This window comes from Lampris incognitus, chromosome 14 (assembly GCF_029633865.1).
Source record: "Lampris incognitus isolate fLamInc1 chromosome 14, fLamInc1.hap2, whole genome shotgun sequence".
NCBI lineage: Eukaryota > Metazoa > Chordata > Actinopteri > Lampriformes > Lampridae > Lampris > Lampris incognitus.
The window spans coordinates 32,689,946-32,711,155 of NC_079224.1; the positions used below are offsets into that span (position 1 = coordinate 32,689,946).

General features: G+C 43.7%; 2 protein-coding genes across 3 annotated transcripts in view; both read left to right on the forward strand.

The window, feature by feature from the left end:
• Positions 1-10,452, forward strand: part of cop1 (COP1 E3 ubiquitin ligase) — a 50,841-nt gene extending 40,389 nt beyond the window's left edge. For both annotated transcript variants that reach the window (XM_056293016.1, XM_056293017.1), the window contains exons 16-20: positions 1,066-1,183; positions 5,069-5,193; positions 6,096-6,256; positions 6,680-6,724; positions 9,242-10,452. In XM_056293016.1, coding sequence (XP_056148991.1) covers positions 1,066-1,183; positions 5,069-5,193; positions 6,096-6,256; positions 6,680-6,724; positions 9,242-9,259 — 467 coding nt within the window. In that variant the 3' untranslated portion in view covers positions 9,260-10,452. The remainder of the gene's footprint in view (positions 1-1,065; positions 1,184-5,068; positions 5,194-6,095; positions 6,257-6,679; positions 6,725-9,241) is intronic.
• Positions 10,453-11,443: 991 nt separating this feature from the next.
• The window catches only part of xrn1 (5'-3' exoribonuclease 1), a 78,080-nt gene continuing 68,313 nt past the window's right edge, over positions 11,444-21,210 (forward strand). The window contains exon 1 of the mRNA XM_056292738.1: positions 11,444-11,637. Coding sequence (XP_056148713.1) covers positions 11,563-11,637 — 75 coding nt within the window. The 5' untranslated portion in view covers positions 11,444-11,562. The remainder of the gene's footprint in view (positions 11,638-21,210) is intronic.

The following is a 21,210-nucleotide window of genomic DNA, read 5'->3' on the forward strand; positions in this document are numbered from 1 at the left end:
AAGGCACATATTGGACCTCGCTATACTATTGAGTTTTTAATCCACTGAGTTCTCGAAAGGTGCTGTTTTGGTAGTTTAATAGTCTCAACTGAACCAGACTCCTCAGAGGCCGGTCTTAAGATATCAGACTTTCTAACCTGATCTCTTTGCAAACATAAACCTACTATTTAAAGCTTGCTTTTACTTAATCAGCAATCTGTATTTATTCTTGTTTCATTTGCTCCGTATTGGTATTGTTGCCCTCTTTATGTTTGCATTCTTCATTGATGAAGTTTTTATTAATTGCTCACTTTTTTTGTAGGCTTTTTAGTGTTGATAGAAATTGTAAGACATATCTTAACATATCATTGGTAGAGGTCTCTTAAAATACAAAAATTTTCACCCGTCAGTGTTTCTAATGGTCAAAGGAATCGTAAATGTTTTCCTTGCTAAAGTCATTGGTTTGGCGTTCCAGATGATCGCAAATTACAGCAGTTTTCCCTGGTATTCCTAATTGCTGGATGAAAAGCACCTCTGTGTTTATGGAAATAGGAAAAAATAAAAGTAGAATCAATCTTTCATACAGTCAAATAATTCTTTTGGGAGGGAATTTTGGCAAAACATTTTCCACTTGGGTGGGGAATAAGTCATCTATCCCTTTCCCAACACCTCCTGGCCCACAAGGTAGGGGAGAAAGTAATCCACTTCGTCTTTGGCATATGAGAGAGCTCAGACATTTTGGAAAAAGTCCTCAGGCATGGTGTAGCCAATAGTCAAGAGCTCCGTTGTAAGTCATGGAAAACAAGCTCCATATAAATTTGAGCAAAGAAACATCACCAGTTTGCTGTAGCTGTCATGTGAGGTGGCTGCTGAATATTGATAAACAATATGGAACTCTTTCCACCTTCTCTGAAGAGTTAGGAGGGTCATTCTCTAAGGGTAGTGATTGAAAAGTTGAAGGAGGACTAACAAATCCCACCCACATATGTTGCAATGGGCAGTTGAAGTGCATTATCTGTCAAAGCCTCCTGTCCATATATCCACATATCCTTTCTTCAGGGATCTATTTTCTTGTTTCGCCTGCAGATCACTGTGTCCACTATTATGACCTGCGCAATACTAAGCAGCCAATCATGGTTTTCAAAGGCCACAGGAAAGCAGTCTCCTACGCTAAATTTGTCAACGGAGAGGAAATCGTCTCTGCGTAAGTCAGCTCAGCCTTATTTAGAAAAGAGTTTTATGTAATAATTTTCTTTGAAGTGTCCTCTAGATGTTTTAGCAGTATCATGGATTACATCATGGATATAATCCTGTTTTCCCCCCCTAAGTATTTAAAAGAGAACTGGTTTTCTTGTTCCATTTATGTTTCTTTCATCCAAGTTATGGGCTCCTAATATTTTTTGTCCTGGTCACATCCCTTGTAAAGTTTTGTCTGAATAGAGAATTATATGTATACTAACTCAAGATGGCACTGCAGATGGCAGCCTTGGTTCTGCACTCTCTAGTACGTTTTCTGTATTTGTTTAGTTTCCATCTCTCACCCTGATCACATTCAATAGGTAAGAACTTTTAAACCTCTCAGTATCCACTGGTCAAACTTTTTTTTACCATTTTTCATTGAACCGGAAAGTTTTACCAAGCTCTTAGTTGGAGGAGTAGCAACTCTGTATGGGCTTTGCTGGAGCCGGCAATGGGGGAAGTGAGCCAGAGCGCTCATCAAACAGCGACAGCAGAGATTTCAAACTGTGCTCCCATCAATCCACCTGGCGAATATCTGCTCTCTGGCCAACAAGATGGACAAACGGCTGCTCCTCAACAGAACAAACATGGACTTTTCCAGATCTGCTGCCCTGTTGTGCCTCACTGAAACCTGGCTTGGTGAGCATATTCTGGACAGCTCACTCCATCTGCTGCACTTCCAACTCCTCCATGTGGATCGTTAAACAGAGCTAACAGGGAGGCAGAATCTGCTTCTATATAAATGAAGGTTGATGTACAGATGTCACAGAGTTGACGAAATCATGAAGTCCTCACTTAGAGACCATTTTCATTGACTGTAAACCATTTTATTCACGATGGGAGTTTTCATCATTTATTCTGGCTGGTGTCTATATTCCACCCCAGGCCTGTGTTAGTGAGGCGTTGTAACACCTAGCTGACCAGATAATAAACATGGAGCACGAACATCCAGACTCCCTTCTCATTATCTTTGGGGATTTTAACAGAGCAAACCTCAGCCACGGACTGCCAAAATACAGACAGCATGTTAAGTGTCCCACCTGGGACAAAAACACACTGGATCATTACTACACATTACTGAAGGATGCCTATTGCTCTGTCCCCCATGCAGCCTTGGGACTGTCTGATCACTGTCTGGTTCATCTTCTCCCAACCTACAGGCAGAAACTAAAATCTGCAAAACCTGTAGTTTAAATTGGGAGGAAATGGACCAATGAGTCAAAACTGGAGTTTCAGGCCTGCTTTGACTGCACTGATTGGAGTGTTGTTGAGGCTGCAGCTACAGACCTGGATGAACTTACTGACACTGTTATATCTTACATCAACTTTTTTGAGGACGTGTGTGCCCACCAATACAGCCCTGGTTCACAGCAAAACTCGGGCAGCTTCATCAGGTCAAAGAAGAGGTCTACAGGAGTGGAGATAGGATCCTGTACTATCAAGCCAGAAACACACTGACAAAGGACATCAGAGTAGCCAAAAGGGGCTATGCTGAAAGGCTGCAAAAAAAAAGTTTTTCAGCTAACAATCCTGTGTCTGTGTGGAGAGGCCTGCAGAATGTCACCAACTACAGGAGCCCATCTCCTCACACTGCAGAGAACCATCAACTGGCTGACAAGCTGAACGTGTTTTCTGCAGGTTTGATAAGCCCACTCTTACTCTCCACACCCTCCCCAGCCACATTACACAATCAACTGCACCTCCTGCCAGTCCCTTACCCCTCCCCACTGACCCCCCCCCACACCTCCATTCAGGATCTGTGAAGAGAATGTGTGTCAGCTCTTCCAGAGACAGAAGCCCAGGAAGGCGCCAGGCTTATCTCCCTCATGGCTGAAAGTGTGTGCTGACCAGCTGGCCTCCCATCTTCACACTGATCTCCAACAGATCATTGGAGCTTTGTGAAGTTCCCTCCTGCTTCAAAATCTCCACTATCATCCCGGTCCCCAAGAAACCCTGTATCTCGTGATTAAATGACTACAGGCCTGTCGCCCTGATGTCTGTGGTCATGAAATCATTTGAAAGAATGGTGTTGGTCCACCTGAAGGAAATCACAGGCCCCCTACTTGACCCCTTGCAGTTTGCCTACTGAGCAAACTGGTCAGTGAATGATGCAGTCATCATGGGACTGCACTACATCTTGCAACACCTTGACTACCCAAGGACATACACAAGGGTCCTGTTTGTGGATTTCAGCTCAGCGTTCAACACCATCATCCCAGACATCCTCCACTCCAATCTCACCCAGCTCTTCTCACTGTACCAACCCCCATCTCTCAGTGGATCAAAAACTTCCTGACAGACAGGAGACAGCAGGTGAGGCTAGGGAAAATCACATCCAGAACCCGGACAATCAGCACTGGCGCCCCCCAGGGATGTGTGCTCTCCCCTCTGCTCTTCTCCCTCTACATAAATGACTGCATCTCAGGAGACCCGTCTGTTAAACGCCTGATGTTTGCAGATGAGACAACGATCATCGGCCTCATCCGGGACGGTAACGAGTGTGTATACAGACGGAAGTTCGAACAGTTGGCCCTCTAGTGCGGTCATAACAACCTGGAGCTTAACACGCTGAAAACTGTGGAGGTGACAGTGGACTTCAGGAGGAGCCCCCCAATTCTGCCCCCCTCACCATACTCAATAGCACTGTTTCTGCTGAGGAAACATTCAGGTTTCTGGGATCCACAATCTCCCAGGACCTTCGGTGGGCATCAGACATAGATACAATCATCAAAAAGGCCCAGCAGAGGACGTACTTTCTCCATCAGCTCAGGGAGTTCAACCTGCCTCAGGAACTGCAGATTCAGTTCTACTCTGCAATAATCCAGTCCGCTCTGTGCATACCCATATCTGTCTGGTTTGGATCAGCCACCAAACAGGGCAGGACCAGACTACAACAGACAACCGGGACTGCCGAGAAAATCATTGGTGCCAACCTACCCTCAGTTCAGGACTTATACATCTCCAGAGTCAGGAAACGGGCATGCAACATCACAGCAGACCTACCACACCCTGGTCACAACCTGTTCCAACTCCTCCCCTCTGGTAGGCACTACAGAGCACTGTATGCCAAACAACCAGACTCAAGAACAGTTTCTTTCTGCAGGCTATCACTCTGATGAACAGTTAATATTGCCATAATAAATCTAAGCATGCTGTATATACTGTATATTGTATACATGCATATTCTGTCATGTCCACCTACCTCATGTATATGAATGACCTGCTAACATGCTTATTCCAGCATCTTTGCCCTCTGCACCATTCCCTCCCTGTTTCACCTGTATATAGTCATCCTTGTATATATTTCTGAAGAATGTTGTGCTGTTGTTCCATGTAAGTATATTGAGAGCCATTAAAGTGGAGTCAAATTCCATGTATGTGCAAACATACATGGCCAAATAAAGATTATTATGATTGTGATTCTAACATATTTTGAATGATTATTTTACTTTGGTAAGACAGTTTCACTTTCTTGTGGACAATCGGAGATCAGCCAGTCTCTAACATTAGCTGCCCAATAGATCTGCTATCATCACAGGCAACTACTTTACACTACCCACCCAGCTTTACATGGCAAGGGCATCATGGAAAATATATCAGAATTTGTATCACCCAGGGATGTTTTATGTGTTAGATTTTTTTATTTATTTAGTTTTCTAGTCCTGACGGCAGTCAGCTAGTGGTGTTGACTGTTGGTCCCCAAACTGACCACTACTGGTAACCAACTAATGAACTAATTTTTCACCTTCCAAAGAATTATGTGTGCTAACAAGTTCCAGTGTTCTGCCAGAGTGAGATATCCATTTAAACTAATTTGTGACCGTCTACTGTTCTGCCTATTTTTTGCCAGCTCAACAGATAGTCAACTTAAGCTGTGGAGCGTCAACAAACCCCACTGTCTGCGCTCCTTCAAGGGTCACATCAATGAGAAGAACTTTGTTGGCTTGGCTTCCAATGGCGACTATGTAGCTTGTGGTAAATGTCCATTCTGATAAACGATATACAGTGAAAAGAATTGTGAATCTGAATGTACAATTCCCTTTCTCTGATCTTTTTTTCTGCTAGTTGGGTACCGCAGCAAAACATTTCCACCCCTGCTAAATAGGCAATTCGAAATATAAATTATTCTGTATGAAGGCCAATCAATATGTACATTAACAACAAATTGCCCTACCTGCACACAGTACTCATGACAATGCACCCAAGACTCATTGATGACTCATTGCATTTCCTATCCACATTCAACGTCTTGTTATTGTAGCATTGTTCACAGTTGTGGAGGATGACTTATCAAATGAGAAGGTTTAGAAACTTGAAACTGATGGAAGTACCACCTGTATTTCCAACAGTTTCGATTAACTTGTAAAGAAAAAGCAGACCTCAGTTGTCTATGGTGTGCCAACTGTAAAACTGCCTCTTATTCTATTTCTGAAATTAAGAAGTATGAATAACAGGATAACATGATGAATGTTTATCGTAGTGAGCATAGCCTGCCAAGCAGATGTAGATTTTCTCTTAAAATGTTAAACATTGAGTAAGGAAGCAACTCATGTGATTATCTGCATTTTATATTTTAATGCTTTTTATTGCCATCACAAATAAGACATCTGCATTTTCATTGGGACAGTGCAATTGTATATCAGGTTTGACAATGGAGAATTACATTAATGCATTTACATTAATATGTAAATCTGATTGCTCTGTTTTCATTTGTGAAAAAGCTTAAAAAGATCCCTCTGTTAAACAGTGACCATCAGTTTCACCTAGTTAGTCTTTAACAGTGAGAGACTGGGCCCTTGAGCCCACTGTGTCTATGGATCACATGTATTGGAGAGTAGCTAAAAGGTATTCTTGTCTTTGTGTGTTTGTGCATGAAGGGAGTGAGAACAACTCCCTGTACCTTTACTACAAAGGCCTGTCCAAGACGCTCTTAACATTCAAGTTTGACACTGTGAAGAGTGTCCTGGACAAGGACAAGAAGGAGGATGACACCAATGAGTTTGTCAGTGCTGTCTGCTGGAGAGCCCTGCCAGACGGGGTAAGATCACCCACATATTAATCACATTACTATATTTTGAGGTGAATATGGTTTTGAATGTAATGGCAAGAACCAGGTCCACACCAAAAGATTGGGGGCCCGTTTTTATTGATGAGATGTGGGGAAAATAATCTACACCTTCTCGTGGCAAGATTGAATAGCATCTCTTTAGTCACGTGTGACTTAATTACCTCATCTAAACAAACACTAGTTAAGTTCTTGCATAGTGGTAACACCCCAGCTTGTTACAATAGGCTCGACAGAAGGTTCATGGGAAAAAAAAGAAAAAAGATTCTCAACCCTCCTTTTTGACATCACATCTCTAAAAGGAAAATCATTATCCATAAAGTAACTGACTCAAATGAGAGACTCTGGGAAAAACAGTATTTTATCTGTCATTTTATCTATGCCATTGTCTTTCAGGAGTCAAATGTGCTGATTGCGGCAAATAGTCAAGGAACAATCAAGGTTTGTGTTTTTAATATTTATTACATACCCTGGCTATAGGCACATGCCTTTTCAAGCATCATTACATTACATTACAGTCATTTAGCCGACGCTTTTATCCAAATCGACTTACAATAAGTGCATCATTTAACGTAGGAAAACAGGAGAACTACTAGTCAGCAGAGGTCATGAGTGCATCTAAAATAGCATCTCAGCGCAAAACCAGTGCTAAAGCAAAAGTTCAAGAAAGAGATTTTTTTTTGTTAAATGAGTGAATACAATAAGTGCTAAGAACAAGTAACAGTAGTTCTTGAAGAGGTGAGTTTTCAACCTGCACCAAAAGATGGGCAGCGACCCCGCTGTCCTGACATCAGTGGGGAGTTCATTTCACCACTGTGGGGCCAGGACAGAAAAGAGCCGGGACCGGGTCGATCGGCAGCAAGGGCCTCTGAGCGACGGGGCAACCAGGTGTCCCGAGGCAGCAGAGCGAAGTGGTCGGGTGGGGGTGTAGGGCTTGACCGTGACCTGGAGATAGGAAGGAGCTGTTCCTTTCACTGCCCTGTAGGCTATCACCAGAGTCTTAAACTGGATGCAAGCAGCTACTGGTAGCCAGTGTAGGGACATGAGAAGGGGAGTTGTGTGGGAGAACTTAGGGCGGTTGAACACCAGACGAGCTGCAGCTTTCTGAACAAGCTCCAGAGGTCTGATGGCCAACGCCGGGGCGCCAGCAAGGAGGGAGTTGCTGTAGTCCAGCCGCGGGATGACCAGAGCCTGGATGAGCACCTGTGCCACCTCGTCGGTGAGGAATGGGCGAATCCTCCTGACGTTATAGAGGAGAAATCTGCAGGAGCGAGCAACCAATGCAACGTTTTCAGCAAACGACAGTTGGTCGTCCAGGATCAAACCCAGATTCCTCACAGTCCGAGTTGGCGTCACCACGGTGTTGTCAATGGTGATGGCCAGGTCTCAGTGCAGGCAACCTTTCCCTAGGAGGAACATCAGTTCTGTCTTGTCCAGACTGAGCTTCAGGTGGTGTGTCACCATCCACTCCGAGATGTCAGTCAAGCACGCAGCAATGCGTGTCTCTACTTGTGTGTCAGAGGGAGGAAAGGACAAGATCAGCATCAATCAGGCTGTGTCCACCCAGGACTTCCTTCATGAAAACTGAAGTTGAGCGATTTGATGTTGCCTTGCAGAAACAGATACTGAGAACTTGTAGTTGTTGCTTTGTGACAAGATAAGTTAAATGACAAAGGAAACATTCATCTAGTGCTTTTTCATTTATATAATGAAGGTCTTCAGATATGTCAAATGAACATAGTTTTCTGTCATAAACAATAGTCTTTGTTCCATTTGTTCTTTGTTCTTCCTCCAAGTTTAGATGAAGCAGGCCTAGCATTTGCCCCCTCCCCGCCTCCTCCTCCTTTATTGGCTGTTAGAACCTGAAGTGATAGTGATGAGATGTGTGCTTCAGCAAAATTTGAATTTGTTTCAACTATGAAAAGAGCTGGTGTTCATAAAAAGAGGTCAGGCCCCTGCATTGGGTCCAAACTGTTCAACGCAAGTCCTTTACATTAAAAAAAAAAAAGACATGCATGTTAGGGTTAATACTCCTGTCTGTGCCCCTGACGAAGACAATAGGAAAAAGAACTGTAGTTGGACCCCGGGCGCTGCACCACAGCTGCCCACTGCACCTATACCATAAGATAGGTTAAATGCAGAAGACAAATTTCATTGTAACCAAAAACAATTGTACAGTGACAAAAATGAAGTGGCTTCTTTACATAAAAAAATTGATACAAAAGTACAGCTAGTACTTTAATTTTTTATAGGTCTGTGGTGAATACATTGCCTCAGTGACGTACTCTTTAGTTAAGCTGTGTTTAGAGACACGCTAGTCTACCTATGCATCCAGTTTACAAGTAACTGCACTGACTACTATAGAGCGTGCATAGGGCATTCTTAAAAGCTTTTACAAACCTCCTTGAAGAGGTTTTCATATTTTGCAAAATCAAGGCGCAACTTTTTTGCAGACCTGTAGATTGCAGGTGCGTACAAGATGGTCATGGTTCAGCGAAGGCAGAACAACAACAAAAAAAAAACTCCCGCACACTGTCCTCTATACTTGCAGTCAGTGTGCAAGAATGTTTTGCAAAATAAAATGCACGAAAGGCTACACAGACATCAATTGACTTTCCTTCCTATGAAGATTTAAAAAACCGCTTTATTCAAGTCATTATGCATGAATATCCATCCAACCATTATCCAACCTGCTTATCCTGCTCTCAGGGTCGCGCGGGATGCTGGAGCCTATAACATTTTTTTTTTTCAGTCAGAAATGTCAGTCAGTCAGAAATGACAGTCAAATGACATTTGACTGTCATTTCATCCTGTGGAAAATGTGACCTTGTTGTTTTAGGTTGTTAATTATTCTTTAGTTAAGCACTTTGGAACTTCAGCAGCCATTTTTTGAATATGTTGGGTTGTTTTTTCATACCAAAGTACTGGCTATTCTCATAATCTTTTTTCACTATACAGGTACTTGAGCTCGTCTGAAGACCCATCACATCCTCAGCATATGTGGATCTGTCGACTGGCCTCTGTTACGTAGAGAAGCAATTTATTGCCAGCAGGGCTCAGGTTGTCTGGTTGCTGGTAAAGTCACCAAGATTTGTTTTTTAAAGGAAGCCTGACAACACTGGGGAAACTGAAGCAAACAGAGGCCCTGTGATTTTTAACAAGCTACAAACTTCCTTTCGATCAACAAAAAGACCTTGAGCAGTATGTCAGTAGTACAATAGGAGTTGACATGCTGAGTCATTTTACCACAAAAATGAATAAATAAATAAAAGGACCTAGACTCAGCACAAGGCAGAAGCCTTTTTGAAAGCCTTTTTGTTTAATACAGTATTATTGATTACAATAGAACATCTGATATAATTTTAGGTCAAATTGATACTTTTACTTTTTTCCCCCCCAAATCAAGCTCTGGCTTTCATGGGTACATTAAGCCTTAAGCCACTAAAACAGTTAATTTTCCTTTTCCAAGGCCAAAGCACAAGACAAAATAAAATGCAAAATGACTTGTCTATGTAAAGCGTAACCCCCCCATGATTGTCTTGTCAGTCTCTTCTGGGGTTTTGTTTTGCTCCCCATGTTTAGTCTTTGTTTTGTTGATTGGGGGGAAAAAAAGCAACATTTTAATGAATAGAACTTGAATTTAATTCTTTAAAGCAGATTCTCATTTTATTTGTCTGGCTTAACATCAAGAATGTAAGGTACTGTAAATGTGCATTTGGAAATCAATACAAAAGACTGGCAAAAGATTTATGGGACCGTTGACACATTGAACTTTGCTGATAGACCTCTTCAACATGTCCATCTGTGAACTCAAAAACTATTGTATCCTAAAGCTCAGTCTACACTGCCAGATCAAATCGGACTTTTTCACTTATGTGATGGATCTGAACTTTTTCGTTGCTGTTCAGACAAGAAGAAACTCTTTCCAATGATGATCAAATGACTCATCAGCTGTCACATAGGTAAAAAAAACAAAAAAAAACAATTTGGCTGTTGTGTACTTTCAGGCTAACTGTGCTGTCATTTTCTACAAAGTGATAATGCATGTTGAAATGACATTGACACAGCTACAGTAGAAATGGAGAGGATTTGTTTGAGACCGTCGAGACATACCTATTTTATGATAAATGAAAGAGGTGTTTTGTATTTGTATACCTAAATAAATTATTTGGAAAAAACATCTAACTTTTTCATTCATTTTGCATTTTTTTAACTTAATTTTTATTTAGTTTTAAACATTATTACAATATATTTTCATACAACAACCCTTTTCCTTTGATACGGATGATAATGCAGACCAGTTAAAGGAAGCCACACTGCATTTAAACGGCGTCAATGTAATGCCTCTGGTGATGAGGGTTAATGTTAAGGAAACTGACTGAACATGTACAGTAATGACATTCTCAGGCAAATTACTGCAGAATGTATGAAACTCTTCCTCAGCTCCTGTAGTTGGCATAAGAAGGCTACCAAGTACTGCAGCTCATGGGAACCACACTTTACAGGTACTATATATATTCTCTTTCTCAATCATGGGTGCATAGACAGAACAGCAAGTATTCACTCATTCAGGGCATATTACATCTACAAGATGGGGTCTTCCAAAAACAATAATTTTTACAATTCACTTTCAGTACGCGAGAATCATCATACTGTCATGGTTGTGTTGTCTCGGTTTCCTGTTTTATTTTGAAGGCTCACTGGTCTTGCCATTTCTGTTCCTCACTGCTTTGCTCACCTGTTCCTCATTCCCTGATTGGCGTGTAATTTCTGTTCCTGCCCTGCCTTGCTCACCTGGAATATAACCACTGGGGGGGCCCTGATTGGCAATATTCCCCCGGTTTGCCCTTCATGCCCCTGGTTGCATGAGGCACCAAGCTAACATAATTCAACAATGAGACAGGGCAACCTGAGAAATAACTAGTTTAATTGAAAATACGCGTGTGTGTGTGTGTGTGTGTTTTTTTAAAGTAAATACATTTCTGGTCCACTTACCATTCCAGACGGTGGCAGTAGTGCATCAAATCGTTTGCCAACCGTCACTATACAAAAGAAGAAGTAAAAAAAAAGAAAGACGAAGAAGAATGCCCCGGAAGTACAATTGTGCTTTTCGTTTACCGGGAGGGGGTAGTTACCAGTGATAGCTAGCCAAGATAGCTGTTTGCATCAGTCAGAACCCAATTCCGTAGCTTTAAGCGACTTCTGATGTTACGTAAATATCTCATATCCTTTTGGATTTTGTTTTAAATTGATTCGCAAGGGGATATTTTCTGGTAAAGATGGGAGTACCAAAATTTTACCGATGGATTTCGGAACGATATCCTTGTCTCAGTGAAATTGTCAACGAACGTCAGGTAAAAATATCGAAGCTATTAGCTAGCTGCCCTACGGCGAGCTATATATAGAGGGCCGGACCTGGCGCTGTAGTCCACCTAACTAGTTTCTAGAAAACAAAGTATTTGTCTGTATTTGTGTATCCGTGTCCTATTGAATGCAATGGATATACGTGTTATGTAATGGTATCTGTGTAAGCCATGTAGGAATGTATCTAAGCTTTGTAAGTGTGTGGAGGTATGGCGTTACTTGTCAATTAATATACAGACCGTGGCAACGAGTTTCCTTAAGCAGGGCGATACGGAATTTAACTAACGAACTAGCAACTGATCTCATGTCGCTTACTGTATACATTTTTTTCTGTATTTAACACTGTAAAATACTACCACGTACTTGGCACAACAATGCACAATAAGCGCGTCGTGGGGGCGCCCCGGTGGCTCACCTGGTAGAGCGCGTACCACATAAGGCTGAGTCCTTACCGCAGCGGCCAGGGTCGAATCCGGCCCCGGCACCTTGCTGCATGTCCTCCCCTCTCTCTCCCCTGCCCTTCCCGACTCTCTCGACTGTCGCTATAGGTAGAAAATGCCCACAAAAAAAAATCTTGAAAAGAATAAAGGCGTCGTATAGCAAAACTCAGCTCAACGCAAAGGCGGTTATCAAGTTTTGCTACTTGTAAGTAAGCAAAACTTACAACTTACCTACACGCTTACAAAATACCCCACAATATCATAACAAATCATAACATATGACGGGTGGATGTTATAAATATTAATTGAAAACCAATACTGATCAATTAAATATATTTAATCCATCCATCCATTATCCGAATCGCTTATCCTGCTCTCAGGGTCGCGGGGATGCTGGAGCCTATCCCAGCAGTAAATAAAAAATAATTGCGTGGTTATTCAATGCAATGTAAACTTTAACAAAAAAAGTTGCTCATCAATTAAATTTATTTAATTTTAAAATGCAGTCACTGCATGGGAATTCAGGAACAATTTATTTATTTGTCATTTCATCTCATGCACTAGTACGTACACAAAAACGAAATTCTATTTCCCCCAGGCCACAGCATCGCAACACAAAAGACAAAACCAAATATCCAAAAACATACAAAAACAGAGAGAACAAAGCAAAAACAGTCAACAACACAGTCCAAAAACTCTGCCGCCCAGAGAATGAACGCCAGCCAGGATGACTGTCGGAACTGCCGGTCTGCATGGACTAGCAGTGAGCTTAGCCTGCCCCGCTTCCGCGTCCTGTCAGACCACCCTCGGCGTTTACACTTCATCGCAGCTCCAGGCAGGGCCGTAGTCCTTGGGCCCATCGAATGTTGCAGACCAGGCTCCCTCAGCCGAACCAACGCTAGCGTACACGTACGCAGACAGCCTGTCCCGCTTGCCTCCTCCTCGAGCCCACATGACGCAGCAGACCAAGCTCTCTCAGCCTTTCCAGCGCCAGCTCTCCTAGCTAAGGGAAATCGACGATCAAAATAAAAACGTCACATGATGACACAAATTTAGACGTGGACAAAGACACTGCATAATTGGTACTGGGTGAGGCCGCTGCAAACGTGAGTTCGCGCCGCCATCTTCCCACAATGTGAGCGGTGAATTAAATGCAATGTCATTTTAATGTAAGGGGTGTCTGGGTAGCATAGTTGTCTATTCCGTTGCCTACCAACACGGGATTGCTAGATCGAATCCCCGTGTTACCTCCGGCTTGGTCGGGAAGTAAGAGCCAAGAGAATAGCTATCTTGATAGATAACTCCAGGTCCGCCTGGCAAAACGGCTCAAGCGGCAGACGAACCAGCCCGTCCAGAACCATCTGCAGGTCCCACTGAGGAACAAGGCATTGTGTAGGGGGCCACAGTCTATGGACCCCCTTCAGAAGTGCTTTACCAAGGGGAGGCTACTGATAGTGAAGCAGCCAAAACCATCATGTCCCACTTTCATCATTGCTGCAAACACCCCCAAGTTGCGGCCACCAACAAGCAGGTCCTGTAAGAACTGCAGAACACCTGCAAAGGGTAGGAACATGAATTGAGGTCCCTGGCCTCACACCAGACCGCAAAAACCCACCAGCGCGTAGAATAAGCCCTGGAGGTGGAAGGGCCACGTGCACTCTGAATAGTTGCAACCACCTCTGCAGGGAGGCCCATGTTGCTCAACCTCATCCTCTCAACTTCCAAACCATGAGGCGTGGTCCAAGAACTGAAAGTGAGAGGATCGCACCCTCTGCCTGTTGCAGGGTCATGGGCAGGTCTGGGACTGGCCACTGACCCACCACCGTCAGCTGAACCAGGTCCGGAAACCACCTGGCACCCAGGTTCTCCAGCGCCACAACCATCACCAATAGATGCTGCATCCAAATCCTGTGAAGCCATTGCATCATCAGCTGCAGGGGTGGAAAAGCGTACATGAGGCCACACTTGGTGAGCTAATGCATCTACCTACAATTGAGGGGGGGCGTAAGTCGCTCTCAGAGAAAACCACAGGGGGCACTTGTCGTTCTCCATGCTTGCAAATAGATCGGCCACACTCACTGAACAGTGCGTGTGCGTCGCTGCTAATCTGTATTTAATAAAGAAAAAAACAAACATGAACAGTATGGGATATTCTCAGAATACAAGGCAGTCTCGAACTTGGAAGTATACCACTCAACACGGTCATTTTTCTGCTTTAGGCTACGTGAATTTAACATGCCTATGGTCATTGTAACCTTAAGACCAGGCAGATAGTTTACAGACAAGGTTGATAGGTAGGTACTTTATTGATTTCGGAGGGAAATTACTTTGCCACAGCAGCAACACACATACAATACAACAGAACACAACACTTCTCGAGTAGTGTATAGAAACAAGTAGCAATAAAACAGAATATACGACCGGGTGATTAATGGCAGAACAAACAAATTAATGGCCAAGTATTTTAACAGGTAGGTGTTGCAAAAATATATGTGCTGTACATAGTAAGGTAGGACTTGGTTATAGCAGCTTTCAGTTTGCAGACGGTATTTTTATCCAACTAAATTCTCAGCTCACTGGCTTACCCTTACTGAACGACCGTTCTCAGTTGCAGGGCTCCAGATAGCAACTAAAATGGTCACCGATGATACTAAGTTTTTAATTTTACGACCATTTTTTTTCTGCCAGTCGCCAGTGGCCAACATTACCCACAAGTAAAACAAAAAAGAAAAAGAAATGGCCATACGTTTTGTTTGTGTACTGAACTCTCATTTCCTCTTGCGCCTGCATCTACCTGACCTATCCCGTGAACTCCTGTATGGTTTCCAATACATAAATTTCTCTGCACTCTTGTCCTGCGATGGTTGAAGCGTCGGCTGTACAGATGAACAGAAAGTGGTTGAAGATAGTTTAACATCACGTTTATCGGGTTGAAATTTTGAAGTTTTAACTTTATGAACAGTGTTTCATTTAGTTCGATGGAGTTTGAATTTAGAAGTTAGATATAGCTAATTGCGTAGTTAGCTAACGTTATCCAGCTGGCAAGAAAACGAAATTTGCAAATGAAAAATATTGTAACGATCATGAATAAGTAGACTCGCTAGCCCTTGGCTAACAGGTCGGACCTTTAGTTGACTGGTTAACGTTGTTGCCCGTGGTGCGTAAGATCCGGGTTCGCGTCCTGGCTGTGGCGGTTCCTGGACTGCCCCCCGAAATTCGCTACATTGGTGTCAGAAGTGGGATGGTGAGGCCATCGGAGGCGCATGTGCCCAGAGGTGTGAGGGAGCTGATATGCTGAAGCGCGGGGGCACGCTTCCCAAAGGAGGGGGGTAGTGTAACGATCGTGAATAAGTAGACTTGCTAGCTCTTGGCACGGGTCGGACCCTTTAGTTGACTGGTTAATGTTGTCGGCTGTGGTGTGGGAGATCCGGGTTCGCGTCCTGGCTGTGGCGGTTCCCAGCTGCTCCCCGAATTCGCTACATTGATGTCAGAAGTGGGATGGTGAGACTGTGAGGCCATCGGAAGCGCATGCGCCCAGAGGCGTGAGGGAGCTGATATGCTGAAGTGCGGTGCGGGGACGTGCTTCCCAAAGGAGGGGGGTAGTGTAACGATCATGAATAAGTAGACTCGCTAGCCCTTGGCTAACTGGTCGGACCCTTTAGTCAACTGGTTAACGTTGTCGCCCGTGGTGCGGGAGATCCGCGTTCGCGTCCTGGCTGCAGCGGTTCCCGGGCTGCCACCCGAATTCACTACATTGATGTCAGAAGTGGGATGGTGAGACCGTGAGGCCATCGGAGGCACGTGCGCCCAGAAGCGTGAGGGAGCTAATATGCTGAAGCGCGGGGATGGGCGTCCCAAAGGAGGGGGGTAGTGTAACGATCATGAATAAGTAGACTCGCTAGCCCTTGGCTAACTGGTCGGACCCTTTAGTCAACTGGTTTAACGTTGTCGCCCGTGGTGCGGGAGATCCGGGTTCGCGTCCTGGCTGCAGCGGTTCCCGGGCTGCCACCCGAATTTGCTACATTGATGTCAGAAGTGGGATGGTGAGAACGTGAGGCCATCGGAGGCGCATGTGCCTAGAAGCGTGAGGGAGCTGATATGATGAAGCGCGAGGACGTGCTTCCCAAAGGAGGGGGGTAGTGTAACGATCATGAATAAGTAGACTCGCTGGCCCTTGGCTAACGGGTCGGACCCTTTAGTCAACTGGTTAACGTTGTCGCCCTTGGTGCAGTCCTTTACAGATGATAACCAAGTGCAGCGAGTGGAGTCTTCCTCTCCCATCCCTGTGGCTCTCATCCCTACAAGACAGTATAAATCAGCCTGGCTGCAAGAGTTCGCCTGGTTACGTTATGATAAGGGGAAAATGTACAGCACATTTTGTGCTCAAGTAGGACAAGAGATTGCTGGTAAAACAGAGTTCATTGCCGGTTTGAGTCATTTTAAAAAAGAAACCATGAAGAAGCATGGTGACAATAAAAAAACATAAGTATGCCAGGGATTGTGTCATTGCTCGGTCTGCCCCTGGTGCCACCCCAATAGTGAAAGCAGTCCAACTTGCTAGTGATAAAGTCGCAGAAAAATTAGAGATGAGAGAGGGAATTGAAAAGAAAATTCAATGCAGCCTACATGCAGTAGAAGAAATACCATTCACAAAGTTTAGCTATCAGATTCTATTGATAAAGAAGAATGGCGTGGATGTGTCAAAGACATAGGATAATGATACAGCATGTGCAGAGTTTGTAGGTTGCATTGCAGATGAATTGAAAAGCAGTGTGCTGGAGGAGGCTTTAAAGGCAAATTACATTTCTGTTATAACTGACTGTGGAACAGATGTCTCAGGAAAAGACAATGTTATTGTATACTGTTGGCACTTACCTCATAGAACAGCTGTGATCTGTCTAGTAGGGTTGGCCGAACTTGATCACAGTCATGCAGAAGGAACCCTAAATACTATCAAGTCACTACTTGAAAATGCAGATCCACCCAGTCCAAACTGATGGGTACACAAGATGAGTGCTTCTGGAGTGGATGGTGCAAGCATTAACATGGGTGCAATAGGGGGAATAGGGGCACGTTTCAGATGTGTTCTACTGTCTACCTCATCGTCTGGAACTGGCAATGCTAAGCACTCAAAGGTCAGTGCCAATGATTGAGAAAGTCTATGACCTTTTGCAGCTTGTGTGGAAGACATATCACTTCAGTCCTAAAAGCAAACGAGAACTGAAGGCAATAGATGCAGAATTGGGCTGCACAGTACAACACCTTTTGGCTGTTAAAACTCAGTGCTGGCTGCCACACATTTATCGGGCACTCTCGGTTTTCCTTCAGTCAAATTATGCAACAGGGCAAGGGCAATACACTGCTGTGCATCATCACATGGAGCACCTTGTAGCCACATCCAAAAACACTGACATAAAGGGAAGGGCCAAGCACATTGTGCTGCCTGTCTTTTGTTGCCTTCTGTCAGTTTTTGCATAATCTTTTTTCAGAGATCTCAAAACTCAGCCTCACTCTTCAGAGAAATTCTCCGATCCTCCCACAAGCGGTTGCAGCTGTTGAGAGTTGTCTGGAGATGGTTAAAAAGTTGAAGGTAAAGCCGCTGAGAAAAGGGACGCTCCAGGAATTCTTACAGCACATAGGGAAAGATTCTGAAGGTACCAGAGAAGCAGAAAGTTCTGCCAGTAAGCAAGAGGCAGAGAGCTGCAATTAACCACTGTCATAACTTTCCAAAATGTCGAACTTAAGGGCCTCAAAGTCATGCCACATTCACAAATGATCTGAATACAGTCATTGATAAAACCGTTGATATTACTGTTAAAGAACTAGAGAGATTTGGAAACATGCTGATGAAAGTTACAGAGAAAGGACATTCAAAGGGATCAGAGGTCATCAGGTCCTTATCAGTGTTCTGTCATGATGCATGGCCAGAGGCTGTTGTTACCTATGGTGAGGAGCAGATTGACACGTTAGTGGATTGGTGCAGAGAGCTCTTGACAAACAGTGGATGTGATTTTACAGCTGTCCAAAAGGAATGGAGAATGCTGAAAACATTAGTGAAAGGTCAGTTCATGGATAAGACATACACTGAGTTATGGAAAGTGATGCTAAGGAAGGAGCCATTCTGCACAGATTTTAAGAACATTCTTCACTTAGTTGAAATTATGCTGGCGCTTCCCATATCTGCCGCTCAGTGCAAAAGAGGATTCTCAACACAGAATAGAATTAAATCAAAACTGTGCAGTTCCCTAAGTGTTACAACACTGGAAGACTTGGTGAGGATCCGTACTGAGACTCAAAGCCCAGTGTGAAGCACTGGTTATCTGCAAGCAAAAGAAGGGGCAGACCTGACTACACTGGCTGGCCAAGTGACACTGACATGGTGGTAGTGAGAGATATGGACCCTGAGCCTGAATAAGCAGGAAACAACTAATTGTACATAGTTGAATAAAAAATAAATAAAAGAAGACTGGACATTTAAGTATTTATGGTTATATGATTGCAGTATATTGAACATTGCACATATTGTGTATGTAAAAAAAACATTGTGTAGACCAGCATTTCCCAAACCTTTCCTGGAGGACCATTTGTCCTGCATGTTTTAGATCGCTCCCTGCTCCAACACAGCTGATTCAAATGATCAACTCATTATGAAATCCTGAAGCTGCTTAATAACAAACTGATGATTTAAATCAGCTGTGTTGGAGCAGGGAGAGATCTAAAACATGCAGGACAAGTGGTCCTCCAGGAAAGGTTTGGGAATTGCTGGTGTAGACTATGGAAGGCAGAGCAAACAAAGGCAGACAGTACAGGGGGGAAAGAAAATGCAGTGTGAGGCAGCTCTTTAACAATGTAGTGTATGACATCACTATATTTTAGCTCCTGAAAATTTGATTTGGCTGCTAAATATTTTGGGTTTAGGAGCCATATTTTTTTTATTTATTTTTTTTTGCCTGAGTTGGCAAGTCGATCTGAACGTTCGGCCATGTTTTACTTGAAACTACACAGAGCTCCGTAAAGCACTGAACAATTTGGTGAATGAATCTTTAATTTAATGAACTGATTCTATGTCCAGGGTGTTTCCCAGCCTGGCACCCAATGACTGCTGGGATAGGCTCCAGCATCTCCGTGATCCTGAGAGTAGGGTGAGCGGTTTGGATAATGGAATGGAATGGAACTGATTCTAATGTTTCAGTACATTGAAAAGAACTGCTTTGACCATCGGCAAAGGGAGTCGAGACCAGATCTCACTGATGGGCTTGGTGTATGATTGACAGGACGAGGCAGCTCTCTAATCTAAGTGCTAAAGCACACTAGGCAATCCGTACTGTGCCCGCACACGTTTCACCCACCAAAGTCCAGTTCATTTGACTAGTTTGATCGCTCCTTACCGTGCCCTGGCTCGCTTGAAGAGGTGGGCTCAGGCACAGTTCAGTTGGACTTGGGCACAATATGCAACTTGTGCGATCGCTAACCGTGTCCAAGCCCGGAATGCTATGATGTCAATTATGCAATTGAAAAAAACATTCTTATGCATGCTGCACGATTTACTGGAAATTGCTGCGTTGCATAATTGATAACTCTATAAGGCATGTGAGAGGGTTGTATGTCACCATGCCCAAAACCACTCCAAATAAGCCACAAGGTAAATAAAATCATGAACTCCATTTTGTTATGCAAGAGTGCTTCTCTTCAACATAAGAAGACATAAGCATGCTCAGGCCCAAAACGTTAAGCACAATGTGAGCACCAGCCAGTGGGGGGAGTGGGGAGGGGAGACAACCGTGCTTGCGCATGGTATAGGGCAACGATGCATAGTGTGAGTATGCCCTAAAACCAAATGCTTCTTAAATGAAAATAGTGGCAAAATGAACTGCAAGGTACTAAAATAAAAGCTCATGATGATTTATATTTTATTTGCATTTAATTGCTGTGCAGTGACACTTTACATTTAATTGATGAGTAATAGTTTTATATTAAAAGTTACATTGCATTTAATTCTCATGCAGTGATACTTCATTTTAAAATTAAATAATTTAGTTGATGAGTAATAGTTTTGTATTAAAATTTACATTGTATTTAATTCCCATGATTCGAGTATACATCCTAGGATGCATTAGGACACATCATCGGTTATGTTTCCTGAGGTCCTCAGGTGGTCTTTCAACATCATATACTCTCGCTCAGGTGATCCAGCCAGGGTTGATCAGGCCCTGGCTTGTGTCCCAGCAACATTGGCCCGCAGATCACTCCTTCTGATCTAAAGCCATCTGGGGGCTCTCTCTGCAGCCTCCGTGGTAGACTTGATGGCTTTCCTGTTTACAGCCCCAGTGATGCCAAGTAGAGTATAGACCTTACACAGTTGAGCGGCCAGCAAAGCCTCTAAACACCACTTCAATGAGCTCACAACGTGCCTTCCAGCCTCTCCTCTGGCACTGATCCACCAGCTTTGGTACTTTGACCACTTCCGCTCATTTGCCTCTTCCATCCGGTCTTCCCAGGGAACTATCAGCACTATAAGTCACCAGCCACTTCTTTTCACCTGACAGTGAGGAGTTTCACCAGGGGGACGTAGCCCATGGGAGGATCATCCCATTCCCCCCCAGTTCCCCCTCCCCCTGAACAGGCACCCCAACTGACCAGAGGAGGCGCTAGTGCAGCGACCAGGACACATACCCACATCCGGCTTCCCACCCGCAGACTCAGCCAACTGTGTCTGTAGGGACGCGTGACCAAGCCGTAGGTAACAAGGGGATTCGAACCGCCAATCCCCGTGTTGTTAGGCAACAGAATAGACTGCTAGGCTACCCGGACACCCCATGAAATTATATTTTATTTAAAAAGTAAATATATTTAATTGATCACTTATAGTTTTCAATTAATTTTTATAAAATTCACCCCTCATAATAACATGGATGAATTTCTTCATATACTCAAATATAAACAGCATAAAATGAGTAAAATCAAGCAAAAATGATATAAACAACAGAAAAAACCAAAAAGGCACCCTGTTTCATAACAGGCCAGCCTGTTAAAATGAGGTTTTAGAAGCTTCAATAAACCATTCAGCAGGCTGACCTGGTCTTTTTTGTTGGGGGAGGAGGTTCTAGAGCCTGGGGACAGAAA